The sequence below is a fragment of the Pinus tabuliformis genome, chromosome 3_2 (genome assembly GCF_031772625.1).
Source record: "Pinus tabuliformis cultivar Carrire ecotype Pingquan chromosome 3_2, CPIR1, whole genome shotgun sequence".
In the NCBI taxonomy this organism is placed as follows: Eukaryota; Viridiplantae; Streptophyta; class Pinopsida; order Pinales; family Pinaceae; genus Pinus; species Pinus tabuliformis.
Window position 1 is genome coordinate 691,196,598 of NC_142302.1, and position 17,257 is coordinate 691,213,854.

A 17,257-nucleotide genomic window follows, 5' to 3' on the forward strand; every position below is an offset into this window, starting at 1 on the left:
TATTCAAGACTAATCCATGCTTATGCCTTTCACATTGTTTATGTAACAAGTTGAATGCTTAGCTACAAATATTCCAAGAATTCTAATTTATAGGTAAATTTCTCCAATGCTTATGAGCGTGATGACATGGTATAGTTTTATAGTTGACATGCTTAAATCATATGCATAGACATGCTTAAATCTTGTGCAACAATAGGATTACAACCCTATACTTCAACAACAATGTCATTTACAACGACATTATAAACTATCTCATTAATCTAGAAACATGGTCGCTTAGGGGCTTCCCTTCAAGCAACTAAGTCTAGACTCCACCTAAAACAAAAAATGCCTTCTATAGTCAACAAGATTGGAAATAGGTAGTGAGGAAATGGCGGAAACATCGTATCTAATACCTAACCTATATGTATATACCATTAGTGTAATAGTAATAAGGAACCCCTATCCACTCATCTCTCCTCTAATATATCCCCATTTTGTTTAGCAGTCGAGACCGAATAACAATAGTGTATTTTTCAAAGCTAGGAGAAATAGTATCATTAGTTGCCACTAAAGAATGTGATGAACCACAGACATCAACATCGACCTCCTAAGAAACAATGAGGTAACAATCAAGATCCTCAAAGGTGGAAGAAGTAATAGGTGAGCTCAGTAACACACCAACAATAGTCTTCTTCTCAACATTCTGCAATTAACTGAATCTAGCTCAAGGCTCAGTTTGTAGTCTTAGAAGCGCTTAATGGTGTCATTCTACTTAGTCAACAACAAAAACAAAGAAATAATAATATTTTTCAAGGCATGATATCTATCAAACAATCTATTATTATCTTCTTGAAGAGAGGCAGTGTCATCACAAAACTCATCAACATAGGCTTATAAGTGGAAAACCTCATTAGTCAGATGGGCATTGCTCTCCTCCAACCTATGAATTTCCTCCTTCAAGGAAACATTTTTTGAATAGAGAGATCCTTAACTTCATCTTTCAAATCATCAACAAGGTTGTCCTTATTCTCAAATACATATTTAAGGTTATGGAATAATGTTTCCATGGTTCTCCCTAGGACATCAACCTTCCTAGTTTTCTTTGTCATAATAGTCCTAAATAAAATAGCCTTGCCTTCAACTAGTTATTCAGCTCTTCATTCTATCTCTACAACAAAGAAACAAAATATTGAAAGGTAACAACCTCATTATAAATTCGATCAACTACCTTTCTTTCATGAAACTTTTGCAATCTTTTACCTACTTAATAAATTGTTCACAACACCAATTTTAATGTGCTAGTGAAAGCAACAAGGAAAATGAAATGACCCTCCTACCATCAAGAATAGATGCAACTTTGCCATTACATCTATCACTATATTTGTGTCTATTAATCTTGCAATGATATATAGCCACAATGACCACCACTATCAATGTATAAAAAAGAGGAAACATATGTGTCTACAAATAAATCCTTAAGAGGATGGTTGCATTGATAATCGGTCAAAGTAATCATTATTTGTTATTTGTCGCTCTGGTGACAATGTCTATCGAAAAAAAATATTAAAAAAATATAATTGATTAGGCTCCCATACAATTAAATATGAGAGAAACTTTCCATTCATATGCTATGAACTCTCAAACTTAATTAGATCTTCGATAAATCTAATATTATCGTATTGAATACATATATAATATGTTCTCTGTTTATTAACAATGGAATAAATCAAATCTTAATAAACGGTGTTTATATAAAGAAATAAGGGGCTTAGTTAGATTTTAGATAAATCTTATATTATTGTATTCAATATACAAAGATATCTTTCATATATAACAACAAATTAAACTAAATATTAACTTAATATAAGTACAATCACACAAATTACATAACCTTACATTTGATAACAATAATGTGTCAAAAATACCAACTTTAATATATTAATATGATTTATCGAATAATATTATATAATACTAAAAAATATTTATGTGATAATTATTTATTAATTAATAATAGATCATATAATTCAATATATATATATATATATATATATATATATTCCATTGGAAAACATATAAATTAACTAGTTAGGGAAGTTAAGCATTAAAAGGGAATCTTAAGTTGAATTTTATATGGATTTGAATTAATTTTTTTTATAATTAAATAGTAAAAATGATGTTTTCATTTAATTTTTTTATAATTAAAATTAAAATAATATTTTTATTATCATTTTTCTAATTTTAAAGAAATCTACATTATCTAAAATTTAATTTAAAATATAGATATGTTATTAATAAAATAAAAATTTAACTCATATTATTAAATTTTCATATTAATGATAAAGAATATTTATTATAAAAAAGTTAGATCAATAATGGCTTCACATTTTGCAGAAGAAGCACTCATTGAAAGCTTTTAGGATATTAGTGTAATATGGAATGAAGGGAATGACCGAACTAAAATGTTCCATAAATATTACACGATTAATAGAACCAGATATCTAGAGCATCTTGCACTACTCATCTGGGCTCAAAAAGATCCTAGTTTGGTCTTTCCAGATACAATTTATGATTTCAATAGCTATAAAAATCTTTGGTGTGATCTTCTATACATAGACCAATGATCAGAAATTCATTATACTTTATTAAAGTTTGGTCAAGTTTTCATTACTCAGCTCTTGATGAAACCAGATTGGCTAAAAATTTGGCGGAGTTGGTTCAAAGTTAACAAAACTACCATGGATCCTAAGTATTTTGAAAGAGACTTCCAGCGAAATTCTCAAGAGTGTGCAGACTATTTTCATCAACCATGCAAAATCATAACAAATATGAAAAACTTTTCTCATGACTGTATACTTGATTTCTTCATGAGAGGACATCGTCAATGGCTTGTTCTCACAAAGATAAAACACCAAATCATTCTTGGTAAAACAATCATTGTGAGAAGAATATATACTAAATCTTGGGATACCAACGACATCTATCATCATGCAAATGGCAGATTTCCTAGTACAAATCCATTAGGAACATAATAAATGGTTTCTCTGGGCTCCCAAACAAAAGCTTCCACAATGTATAAATGTTGTCTTGTCACTCGACTTTGATAGTGACAGTTTTCGGTGGGATTCTCTATAAAATATCCACTATGTAAAAGCTTTTCCTCTTAGTATACACCACTTTCCGAGACTCGGAGCACTTCTCCAACTTCTAGTGTGATTTGAACCATATCTCAGAATCTTTGTACAAAAAAGTATGTATGTCCAATTGTCCAATGTTTGCCCCCTTCTCTTTCTATATAAAGACAGAAGTAAGGCTCATTTGGGCATTTAGAGTGGAGAGTCTAAGGGTCAGAGTCTTCTATATTTGAGCCGGAGATAGTCTTGTTGCTCTGAATCTGCGAACATCGGTGTTCGATTTGCTTGCATCACGGAGAAAGTCTCTTTTAGAGTCGAGTTTGAAAAGTCTGCGTATCAGTGCCTAACAACCCTGGTAAGAACCTAAAGTGGCTAAACTCATTAGGTTTGAATCTGTATTGTTTCGGAGAATTCAAAGGTAGAGTTTCCAGAGGGCCAGATAGCCTCTGGATTGCATCTTATTTTAAGGTGTAGCATCTGCTAAATGCCCAAGCAGTCTATCTCTGATTGAAGTTTCTCAAAGTCTTCTAGTGTTGTAATCCATCATTCGAAATCAATAAAAGAGAGAAGTTTTTCAAATTGTTCTGTATGAGTTTGTTCTGTTATGTTATTCTAAATATTAGAAGAGAGTTTCATCTGAGGTTCATTGGAGGTTCATCGAGGATCAAGAGATATTTTACTCGTGTTGGAAAGAGGTCATTGTTGCATGAAGATCCAGAGGTTCAAATTCGTATAAGAGTTCATATATTCATCATAGAAAATTTAAAATTTACACAACAAACTTCATTTTCTTATTCAGGAAAAGTACATATCTATATTGCAAAAAATTATATAATTTCTCACCATCATTCATTCTACATAGAGGCATCCCAATAACAACTCTTTTGAAGGGCAACGGATTAACATTCATTCGTATTTGTATATTTATATTACTCCACAATTTTAGAATTAAGGTCAACCCATTTCTTCGTATTTGTATATTTATATTACTCCACAATTTTAGAATTAAGGTCAACCCATTTCTTCGTATTTATATATTTACGTTATTGAGGAGAGATGTTTTACAATCCCGATAATGAATAAAGTAAATTTAGGACACTAATTACTTGTTTTATGCTGATATAAATTTACGAAATATCAGGAAATATTATATTATTAAAATTATGTTTTTTTTTCCAAATTTATATTTATATATAAATTTATAAATATATAATAAGTTAAAGTTAAAATAAATATAAATTATTATATACATGAATTAAATTATAAAAATTACACCATATTACCAAGAGAGTAAAATCAATCATTATGAATTGACACCATGATAATTTCGAAACGGGAAGGGGTGTCGCCGTGGTTGTAGAAGGCAAGATGTCATAAAATGTTCCATTCGAACTGGTCCATCATGCACTTTCGGTAAAAGAGGGCGCACATAAATCGAAGGCAAGATGTCATAAATGTTCCTTTCGAACGGGTCAATCATACACGTTTAGAAAAAAGGGTCGCTGAAAATAAGGGGTGTCGTATATATTTATTATTGGATTTTGGTGGGTTAGTTATTTAACGTATGTTTATTATTATATTTATATTTTAGTAGTTAGTTATTCAACGATGATGATATACAGTTTTTTAAATAAATAATTTGTCAATAAACATTAATTGAGCCAGCACTCTATATATACTTACTGTTAAATTTTAGGAAATCAATAATCTAATGTAAACTTATACAACCTCACTCATTTAAAACACATGTTTGTTGAGCAAATAAATAAGTAATAGTGTTAGTGTTTAGGATTATCTGCTTCACTGTTATAAGTTAAGCAAATAAATAAGTAATAGTGTTAGTGTTTAGGATTATCTGCTTCACTGTTTTGTAAGGAAAATGTGTACTTGGGCGAGTTGGCTTTACACGGTGGGAGATGAACGACAGCGATCCGGACAAAGAGTATGTAGCCCTGGGTTTTCGGAAGATCGGATGAACGAAGCATCCAGAGCTTTAAGTCTAAGACTAGAATATAAATGTAGCCCTGGGGCTCTGACGAATGCTGAAATTGGAAGGCACCCAAAATGGGAAAGAAGAAGGTGGAGGTGAAGCTCATTCAAAACCCTACCAGTCGCCACGCAAGTTTCTACAAACGCAAGGGCAGTTTGCTTAAAAAAGCGTTTGAGCTTTCTGTTCTCTGTGATGCTGAAGTTGCCCTTATAATCTTCTCCGAAACCGGCAAGATTTACGAGTTTGCAAGCCATGACGAGTAAGTTGCTTTCTTCGATTCATTTCGACTGCATTCTTTCTTCAATGCATTTGCTGATCAGTAATAGTCTTGGTTGAAATTGATGTTCCCAATTTATCAATAGAATTCCTTGGTCAATAAGCTTATTAAAAATGGCATCTACAGAGGTCTGCGTATTAAATTTCATAATGGAATAGGTATTGCCAGCTGGGTCCAAATGGAGCAAAAATGTTAAAAAATTATGTGTAATTTGTGAGCACTTTAGCATCCGTAAAGGGCCTAAATTCAATGTGATGTACTGACAGAATTAGGGGCCTTTTCAGCTGTATGATAAAGGAAAAAATCGAATTTTTAGAATAAACAGATAAATAAATCTATAAGTTAGGTTAATATATGCTGGAAAAATTGTCCAGTGTATGACGGGTAGTTGAGAGGGTTTGAGAATAACCTCGCCAGTCAGAGTCTGGCATCTCTGTTGCAGATGCTTGAAAGTTCGCTGATTATTCGTTTTTTTGGTACAAATCGTTGGGCTCTTGTGAGTCTCCGGTTTTGGAAACGCCAAATGTTTGCTTCTCTGTCTTATTATTCTCCCCAAAGGCTATGCATCTTCCTCTGCTTTACCGTGATACAGGGATAACCGTCGTTTTCTTCTCAGGTCGGCTCTCTTACAGACGAAAATCCTATTTGAGATTGTTACAATAGAACAGTTACTGCGTATTGCCACCAATAACTATTGGTATTACGTATTGGAAATGTCCAGTTTCCGGTCTCTCAAATTGCTATACCTGGAGGTTGCAGCTGATAATTTCTCGGCTATTTCAAAGTTAGAATTTGTAAAAATGAGTGGGATAAAAGTTAGGGTTTAATCGGCCGTTTCCCTTTCTGATATTGGTAGTGTTTTAGTTGTTTTATTTCGTGCAGGATACGGAATAAAATACTCTGATCATCGAATCTATTAAAGATTAGAGGTATTAGAGACATGAACATGCTCCGAGAAGTACTGTTGTGAAAACAGTTAGTCCACATATTTTTTCACGGCAATGGACGGGGGAAGACATTGGAGCGAGGGTGATCATATGTGATAATTAATATTTTCTAAACAACTAGAACAATGAGTAATCCTATTTATCTGCAGTGAATAGAGTGAAGTAGATGAGTTGCTCAAGATGTTTACCCAACTAAGTCTTCCGTTTTTCCCTTCATGGTTTAGGTTATGGTCTGCAGAAACACTCCTATAAATCGCGATAAGCGTGGTTGAAGAACATACGTCTGCCTTAGATTTATGGTCCATGTTCAAACAGCTCTGACCTTAAATATGGTCAGTTATGATTTGTTGAACATGTCGCACTAGGGTTATGGAATGATTTGTTGAATAGGAGGGTATACAGTTTAGGCTCAAGAAAATGCGTATTCCATATAATAAATTCAGCCGCGGACATGATATAAGAAAACATAACAAAATGGTAAAGTTGATAAAGGAGTTGTTATATATTGTCATTTTAAATTAAATTTTTAAGAATTATTATTTACGCATATTAATCGTCTTAATCATTTTTATGAAAGACTACTTATTTGTTATTACCAGTTTTTACTTATTAAAAAGATTATATCTAAAATTATTATAATTAATATAAATTAAATTAATTATAGTTTTTTAATTATTAATTTATAATATTTCTCAGATGTATTATATTCTTTTTTGTTAATTTTCTATTAGTTTTTCATATTGATTATCTAGTTTTTTCTATTAATGGTTGTATTATCACCCTTATAAGCCTAAGCTAGGTATCATTCTCTATTTTTTCTACATTAAAAGAAGTACAAAATTAAATTTATTGTTGTTTTTAATATATATTAAAAATATTTTATTTATTTAAAATTATGTTTAATAAAAAATAGATTTTATGCAATTTTCATCAAATATTATATATAATAGAAAAGGCTTATTTTAAATTTTATTGGAAATAGTTTTTCTTTTTAAAATAGTATAAAGTTGGAAAAAATAATAGACAAATAAATATCTAAAATAAAGATAAATCATTTATAACATTTTGTATAAATATAAAGAATATGTATTTCTTTTTCCGACTTAATATGTTTAAATCAAAAATTTTAATTAAAAGGTTTATGTGACTATGTCTCATTGCACTTTATTCCACTGGTTGTGTAGGCTAGGTTTCAATGTTGGGTGCGGAATCTCTACAATACTTTTCTAGATGTTTTGGCCTTCAAATCTTTTGTGGAGAATAGTTATCCTAGTTCTCTGGTTCACTACTTCTCTAGATGTTTTGGCCTTCAAAGCTTTGGTGGAGAATAATTATCCTCATTCACTACTTCTCTACATGTTTTGGCCTTCAAAGCTTTGGTGGAGAATAGTTATCCTCGTTCCTGGCCTTGTGTAGCAAATTTGTGAAGAAAATAGTTGACATTATGTAGGTTAATTTGCCAATCCATTGGGGGCTATGGGCTAGTGTGAGTACTCAGTGATTTTTTTTACTTTTGCCCTCACTACCTAGGTTGAAAATAACTAGTGTCCTAAGACTAAAGGGATCATTTCTTCCTCATTTTGTGGTAAGTGGTTCTTTGCCTTTTTTGTGTGGAGAGAAATAAGATAGACATTTTATTTATCATAATTTTACATATTTCATGGGCACTCAAGGCCCTTTATCTAAACTGTCGAAACCCTAGTTTTTAACCCAGAGAATGAAATTCCTTTAATGGTTTTGTTGTGGGTGAAGCTTCCCTATTTCCCTCTCCACTACTATAATGATAAGACCTTCGAAAGTATTAGAAGCACCCCAGAAAAGTACATTGATTGGGCCAAACCACATGGATGAATGAAAGCCTATGCACTTATTTGTGTATAATTTAATTTGGAAAAATGACTTTTTGAACTGGTGCACTTAAACCTTGATAGTTGGTCCTTCCTGCAAAAGGTTGATTAAGATGATCTTCTATTCAAATGTAAAATGTGCCATGAATGAGGACATTTTACAAGATATTTTCCTCACACATAGGCCCCCAGAAAACAAGAATAAGAGGGAGAATAATGGCAATAGTGAAAGCGATGTAGAGGGACTAATAGGAAAACAATTGGTGGAAAGGCTCTCGCAAGTTATAGTTTGAAAAAATGGTTCTACTCTAAAAAAGGGCCCTATCGAAATGTTAGGCATCTTCTTCCTTTAAATGCCATGAGGAATGACCCAAAGCAAGTAGTTCATTTGTTCTAGAAAACCTAGAAGAAGGAGGAGAAAATAAAATAAAAAATAACTAGGGAGATCAAGCCCATAGTGAAGAAGTACCAACTCCCATAATTGTCCTCAATTGAATTCCTCTTCTAGATGAAACTCTATTTGAAGAAGTAGGGGAATTTTCTTTCCCCTTGAATCCTTAGAAACTCCCAAGCCCCTTACTTTGTTAATTTTATAGATGAAAGGTATGAAAGAGGCTAAGGTAAGGATAATTCCAATGAAAGTTGGTAGAAAAGTGAATAGGGAAATTTGTAGTACCAAGATAAAAATAAACATGGAGCTTTGAACAAAATCCACCCTGCGAATATCTTTTAAGGGTTAGCCAAGGATGACAAGACAGGGAAGTGGTCCCAATCTAGTTGAAGGAGGAACCCAAAAATTTACCAATAAATTATGAAATAGTCCTTTGGAAATGGAGAGGGTTAGGGAGCATTGAAAACTTATTAGAAGTTTGAAGTTTATTGATGAAAGAGAAGACCCTAATTATTCTCCTCCAAGAGAAAAGGCTGGCATAAATGAATCCCTCCAAAAGAGTAATACAATATGGAGAACAAGTCATGCTTTGATGATATGATTCTTTTGGGGCATTGAGAGGATTGTGTGCTCTATGGTTAGGTGTAGTCTTCAAATTAATTTCATAGCAGTCGACACATATTCCCAATAATAAGTTATGTGTTATTAATATTATAAATGTTTAAGGTCCTATATCTCATAGGAAAACTCTTAATGTTGGAATTCTTTAATCAATAATGACACCTCACAGTTTAGAAGTAAATGCATTATCAATGGGGATTCCAATGTCACCATTCATCCCTAAGGGAGAAAAGTGTGGAGACTTGTTCAGGATTCCTCTATGTGAACTTTAAAGATCTTTTGACTTCTCGTGAAGTAATTGATGATCATTCAAAGCATGGACAATACATCTGTAATAGTTAGAGAATTGGACCTAGTTACATTGTTGCTAGGATAGACATATTTTTTATGACTAGAAACTACTTGAATATAGACTTTCCTTCTCTTTGGATATATTGCTATGGGAGGGTTTCAAATTATAGTGTGATCAAACTCTTTCTCAATCCTCATTAAGATTATGGTCCCTTCCCCCTGCATTTTATCCCTCAAGGGATGAGATCATAGGGAGCATGTGATGTAGTCTCCTAGGGATGGAGAATATGGGTCTTCGGATTCCTTGTCTTCATTTAAGAACAAAATACCAAAGTTGTAAGGAACAACATTAAAGGCTTGGGTCAAGGAATATAAAAAGGGTAGAATTGTGGGAGTATGTCTCCAACAACAACATCTACAAATTCGTCACAAAAGATTGGAGAACGAACATATTGTAGATGACATCTTATTAGAAGAAACTTAGGGGTTCACTTTGCTCCAAAAGACTGTATAGGATGAAGAACTATGGTGATTAAAATATAGAGGCATTTCACCAATTTTTATAAGAACCTTCAAATTAGATAGTCAAAAAGCGAGGATAGTTGGCTTATATCTCTCCATTCCTTCAAAATAATATAATTAGTTGTTGCATTTTCCATTTATAGGGGAATACGTTTGGCAAGTAATTTGCTCAAAGGAATTGGATGAGCCCTTTACTCAAGCAATTTCTTAGCAGAATTTTATCATTTTTGTTGACATATAATAAAGTATATCTATTATATATGGATTATGTTTTTATCTATCAAGAGATGTTAGGAGGATTAAGTCCTTCATTGCTCTCATTCCAAAAGAGTTCAACCCTTTCTCTTTTTCTAGATTTCTTCATCTATAAAATAAAATTATTTCTAAAATCATTGTACGTTGCCTCAAGCCCTTTCTCTCTAATATCATCTTAGAACACAAAAATTGTAGATAATATTAGTTTAGTTCAAGAGATCTAAACAAGGAAAGGGAATTATTATAAAGTTGTGCATAGGCAATGCCTTTGATGGAGTAAACAATCAATTCCTTCTTCATGTTATCATGAGGTAGTTTGGATTTCATGATTTTTCATAAGTTGGATTGTAGCTTGCATATCACGCCCATAGATTCTTCTTCTCGTTAATGGGAGGAGTAAACAATCAATTCCCTTTTCATGTTATGAGGCTGTTTGGATTTTATGATTTTTCATAAGTTGGATTGTAGCTTGCATATCACGCCCATAGATTCTTCTTCTCGTTAATGGGAGGCCTACTGGCATTTTCTAAAGCGTCTTTTCCCTTATCTATTTATCTCAGTCCCGTCTCGGTGTTGGGAATAATGCTTAATTAGTTATGTAAATTGCTGACAAATTAGTCAGCAAATTTTGTGTTTTGTACAAAAATAAGGCAGCAAATTGTTAGGGTGGTCAGTGCTGGAAATTAGCTGTAGTGCCAGTAGATTTGTTTTAGAGTCGATTGATAATCATTTTAGTAATAATTTTACTATATAAGAATGTAGTTAATGGTTCAATTAATATATGAGATTTATAGCAGTTTTTAGCTCACACATTAACTATGTTTTATTTGTTTTATTTTTTTTATATATGTATTTTTCTTCATAGTTATGTTGGCTTATCAGCTGGCTTAAATAAGTCATTTCATATTCTACAAGTGGTATCGGAGTAGGTAAAATTGTTTTGGGTTAAATTATTATTGTTGGAATTTTGCCAAATTTAGTCATGCCAAATTCTAACGAGATGCTAGTTCCAGAATTTGATGGGAATGATTATGATTATTTGTTCATTAAGATGCTAACCTTTTTTATTGGAAAAGATTCGTGGGAGATTGCTGAATCAGGATATGAGGATCCAACTGATTGGAATGCCCTTACAGCCAATGAAAGAACAACAAGAAAGGAAGAAAGGAAGAAGAATGCTCAACCTTTGTTTCACATTCAGATAGCTTTTGATAAGAGCTTATTTCCAAGAATATCAGGAGCAAAAACTACCAAAGATCCCTGGGAGACTCTACAAGAAGCTTACAAAGGTAGTGATCAAGTTAAGGTGGTCAAGCTTCAGACATTGAAGTGAGAGTTCGAGAATTTGAAGATGCAAGAAGCTGAAAGTGTGAGTGACTATTGTGTGAGAGTCAAAGATGTGGTCAATAAAATGGCTACACTTGGAGAAACTGTAAGTAATGAAGTTTTAATTAAAAAAGTATTGAGATCTTTAACACATAGATGGAATCATGTTGCCATAATCATGGAAGAAAGTAAGGATTTGACAAAACTACAATTTGATCAATTGGTTGGATATTTGATGTCTCATGAAGAAAGATTGAAGGACACTTTTTAAGGTGTAGAAAAAGCTTATTCCTCTAAATTACAAATTACAAAGAATGAAGATGCAAGCAACGGCAGTGCCAAAATCAATCAAGGTCAAGGTAAATGGCAAAGCCAAAATTATTCAAGAGGTAGAGGAAGAGGTAGTTTCAAAGGAAAATGTAGAGGTAGATTTGATAAGAGAAATGTTCAATTTTATTATTGTAACAGGTATGGCCACTTTGAAAGAGAATTCAGATTGAAAGAAGGTAAAAATGCTAATTATGCTCAAGAAAGTGGCGAGTATCCTCGAGATCACTTATTTTTATCTTATGCCAAAAGTGAAAATACTAGTAAAGATGTTTGGTACCTAGATTCTGGATGCCCTAACCATATGATAGGGAAGTTGTTTTCAGCAAAGGATAGAAGTTTCAAATCCAAGATCCAGCTTGGTGATGACAAATCATTGGAGGTTGCTCCCAAAGGAGCTATGGAGATCCAAACAAAAGAAGGTATAAAGAGTATTCATGACATTTATTATAGTACACAATTGAAGCATAATTTGTTGAGCGTTGGGCAGCTATGTGAGAAAAATTATAAAGTAGTCTTTGAAAATAAGACATGTACTATCTATGATAAGAATAAGGGAAATAGGGTGGTCATTGTTGTGCCTATGACAATAAATAGGATGTTTCCCTTGAGGTTTGATGAACATAACAACAATCTTGCAAATATGGCTCATGAAGATTCAAGTTGGTTATGGCATCTCAGGTATGGGCATTTAAATTTTCACATTTGAAGTTTCTAACCTCACATGCATTAGTTTCTGGTTTGCCCAAGGTAGAAGAGCATAAGGAGGTTTGTGAAGGATGTGCTAAAGGAAAGCATGCAAGGGAAAGGTTTCCAACGAGAATTGCATGGAGGGCTTATCACCCACTTCAGCTTGTTCATTCAGACATATGTGGTGCTATGTAGACTAAGAGTTTGGGTAAGTCATCATATTTCATCACTTTTATTGATGATTACTCACGAAATTGTTGGGTATATTTTTTGAAGGCCAAAAGTGAAGCCCTGGATACATTCAAGAAGTTCAAAGCCCTTGTAGAAAATGAGAGAGGGTGCAAGATCAAATGTTTGGGGACTGACCGTGGAGGAGAATTCTGCTCAAAAGCTTTCCAGATTTATTGTGATATGAATGGCATCAGGAGGTAGCTTACTATAGCATACAGATCCCAACAAAATGGCATAGCTGAAAGAAAAAATTGTACTGTTGTTGAAGTGACAAGATGCATGTTACAAACTAAGGGATTAAGCAACTCTTATTAGGGAGATGCTGTTGCTACAATAGTGTACATCCTCAACCGTAGCCCCACCAGTGCACTGGAAAAGATGACTCATGAAGCTTGCTAAGGCCTAATGTTAATCATTTCAAAGTTTTTGGTTGTTTGGCTTATGTGCATGTACTTGATCATAATAGAAAAAAGTTAGATGCAATGAGTGAGTTATGTATTTTTATTGGGTGTAGTGAGACAAGCAAGGCTTATAAATTGTATAATCCTCTAAATAACAAGCTTATTGTTTCAAGAGATGTAATATTTTATGAAGAGGGAGTTTATGGTCATCAAAGAGGCCATGTTGAGAAGACAGAATCTATTTTGAATGATGATATAGTTGGTGATAATGATCATGAGCAGCCAACTAATGTTTCTGTAACTAGTGGCTTAACTCCACCAAGTAGCCCTTCATCAATTTCTTCAACATCAAGTTCAAGTCCAACTTCTTCTCCAACTTCTGCAAGGAAGGTAAGAAGATTGAGTGATATTTATGAGAGGAGTGCAAATCAAGCACATGAAGAAAGCCCAATAGGTGAGATAGTCAATTTTGCTTTATTAGCCAAGGCTGATTTTGAACCATCATGTTTTGAAGATGCATGTACTAATAAGGTTTGGATGCAAGCCATGAAAGAAGAGATGGATTCCATTAAAAGGAATGACACTTGGAAGTTGACAGAGCTTCCACATGACAAGAAAAAGGTTGGCACCAAATGGGTATATAAGACTAAATTTAACAGTGTTGGGAGTGTTGAAAGACACAAAGCAAGATTAGTTGCTAAAGGATTCACACACAAGTATGGAATTGATTATGAAGAGACATTTGCACCAGTAACAAGACAAGAGACCATTAGAATGTTGATTTCATTAGCAGCTCAGAAAAAGTGGAGCATGCATCATATGGACGTGAAAAGTGCCTTCTTGAATGGGTACTTAGAAGAGGAAGTATATGTGGAGTAGCCACAAGGTTTTGAAGTGGAAGGAAAGGAGAATAATGTCTACAAGTTGAAGAAGGCTTTGTATGGCCTCAAGCAAGTGCCAAGAGCATTGTATGCTAGGATTGATGGACACTTTCAGGAAAATGGCTTCTAGAGAAGTAAGAGTGATCCTACCCTTTACTACAAACAAGAAGGTATTGATATTCTAATCATAAGTTTGTATGTTGATGATCTATTGTATATGGGTAGTAGATCTAAGATGAATGATAAATTCAAAGTTGTTATGATGAATGAATTTGAGATGAAAGATCTAGGCATCATGAAATATTTTCTAGGAATGGAAGTTTATCAAAGTAAGGATGAGATTTTCATTTGTCAAAGCATGCACACGATATGTCAAATAAATTTGATATGCTTGATTGCAATCCATCCCCTATTCCAAGTGCTCATGGAGAGGTGTTATGTAGAGATGATGGTGCTGATTTAGTTGATGATAAAACTTATAGAAGTATAGTTTCACTTGTTTCAAGGTATATGACAAATCCATCTGAAATACATATGAAGGTAGCCAAAAGGATTTTAAAGTATGTGAAAGGCACTCTAAATTGTGGTATTCAGTACTACTCTTCTGAAAAGTTCAATCTTGTTGGATTTAATGATTCACATTGGAGATAATTTAAATATCTAGTTAAGCCTATTTCTCTCAAACCCTTTTATCATTAGTGCTCGGAATCTTTTTTATTGACGTTCCAGATCAAATGTCCTCAATGTGGAGCTCTCTGGCTATACCCAGTATGGAGGGTAATCATCATCAACGGCGTGCTCTCAAATTTCCCAGTTTTCAGCTTTCCTGGGACCTACAAGGCTGATATCCCAAATGGCTCAGGAGTTTCATAAATTCTTATGGCAAGGAGGGAAGTCAGGTACGAAAAAATTCCATCAAGCGAAGTTGGTAGTGGTAAAATATGTTCGACTGTTTGTAACGGAAAATGTGTACTTGGACGAGCTGGCTTTTCCATGGGAGGTCGCTTCGAGCTATTAAGGACGGCGATTGCATTTTTATTGTTGATCCGGACAAACAGTGTGTAACCCTAGGTTTTCACTAGAGCCGCTGACATGCGATGAACGCCGGACCGTTACGATTATAATATAAATATAGCTCCGGGGCTACGACTAACACTGAAAATAGAGATACCTACCTCTTATCCTGTGTTGAAGGCAGCCAAAATGGGAAAGAAGATAGTGGAGCTGAAACGCATTCAGAACCCTACCAGCCGTCATTCTACTTTCTACAAACGCAAGGGTCTAAATGTTTAAAATTTATTTGTAATTTGTGAGCACTTTAACATCCGGAAAGGGGCTAAATTCAGTCTGATGTATTTACAGAGCTTTAGGTTTTTCTCAGCTTCCACGGTCATAGGAAAAAATCGAATATTTAGAATCAAGAGATAAAATAAATGTATGTTAAAACTGAGAAGTATATGCTGAAAAAATAAAGTGTCGTGAAACCTTTCTGGCGACCTAAAAATTGAGGCTAACATTTATTGCTGCTCACTGAAATCAGATGCTGAAATTTCCGCCAACGGCATGCTTGAATCTCTGTTGGAGATGCTTGAAAGTTCGCTGATTATTCGTTTTTATATGCAAATCGCTTTCCTCTTGATAGTCATTAGTTTTGGAAACCGCCGAATGTTTGCTTCTTTGTCTTATCATTTCCCCAAAGGCTATCGATGTCGTTTTGTTTTACGCTGATAAAGGGATAACACTCGTTTTCATCTCAGGGCTGCTCTCTTACAAAGCAACTTGTTACAATATAACATTTATTGCGTACTGTCAATAACTATTGGTATTACATATTGCAAATGTCCAGTTTCTCGTCTTTGATATCGCTATACATAGAGGTTGCAGCTGATAATCTCTGGGCAATTTTAAAGTTAGAATTTGTAACCAGGAGTGGATTAAGAGAATAAGTATTCCGTTGTATAGCTTGGATTAAGAGGCCGTTTCACTTTGTGATGTTGGTAGCGTTTTACTTCTTTTATTTCGTCCAGGATGAAGAATGTAATTCTCTAATGGAATCTGTAAAAGATGAGGTATTGGTCCACAATTCTTTTATGGCAATGGATCGGAGGGATGGAGATCATATACCATAATTAATCATTTCTGGCCAACCAGCACAAAGGGTGATCCTAGTTATCTGAACTGAATAGAGTGAAGTCGATGAGTTGCCCAAGATTTTTACACTGAAATGTGTGATGAACTATGTCTTTAAATGTTCTATGATTTAGGTTATGGTTTGCAGAAATAATATGAGAAATCGCGTTAAGCACGGTAGGAGAACATACGTATGCATACGATTTATGGTTCATGTTCGAATAGCTCTGTCGGTTTGGTAAATCTGATGCAATAGGGTTAGATTATAATTGGTTGAATAAGAGGGTGTAAAGTTCAAGAAAATGAATATTCACTATAAGAAATTCAGCCACTGAAATGATATAAGAAAACAGAACGTAAAGTTGGTTGAGTAGTTGTTATATATTAGCATTTTAAATTAATTTTCAAGGGTTATTATTAACGCATATAATTAGCTTTAATCATTTAATCATCTGTATGAAAGATTATTTATTTGTCATGAACAATTCCTACTTATAAAAAGAAATTTATATTTAAAATTATTATAATTAATATAAATAAATTAATTATATAATGTTTTGGTTAAAATATAATATCGATTAAATGTATTATAATCATTATATTAACTCATTATTCATTTTTCATACTGATTATCTAAAATGTTTTTTTTTTTTTTTTAAATGTGTTATCATCATTATATGCCCGCCATATGTTTCGTTTTCCATTAATTCCACATTAAGAGAAATAGAAATAATATGCATATATATATACATAATTTGTTAGGTAAAAGCATGTTCAATTAATACTAGATTTTATGTGAATTTCATAAAATGTTATATATAAAAATGGAGTTCTATTTTAAATTTTAGTTTTGATATTTTTTTCAATGTTTAAATTCAATTTTTTAATAAACAATGTTTATGTAACTCTATCACCTTGTTCTTAATTTCTTATGTCCCATCTATTCATAATAAGTTTTTTTCTTCCTAATTGAACTAGTAGTGCAAGCTGCTTTTGTCCTTGCTTGCACTTAATATG

General features: G+C 33.2%; 1 protein-coding gene across 7 annotated transcripts in view; it reads left to right on the plus strand.

Annotated features, from left to right (window-relative positions):
- LOC149182514 (agamous-like MADS-box protein AGL11) overlaps positions 1–17,257 on the plus strand; it is a 57,438-nt gene that overhangs the window by 12,087 nt on the left and 28,094 nt on the right. The window contains exon 1 of one of the 7 annotated variants that reach the window (XM_089418564.1): positions 5,027–5,362. The exons of 1 other annotated variant lie outside the window; for it this stretch is intronic. In XM_089418564.1, the coding sequence (XP_089274690.1) occupies positions 5,178–5,362 (185 nt within the window). In that variant the 5' untranslated portion in view covers positions 5,027–5,177. Of the gene's footprint in view, positions 1–5,026; positions 5,363–17,257 lie in introns of those variants that run through there. 5 more of the 7 variants (XM_089418563.1, XM_089418559.1, XM_089418561.1 and 2 more) reach the window with 5 other exon arrangements.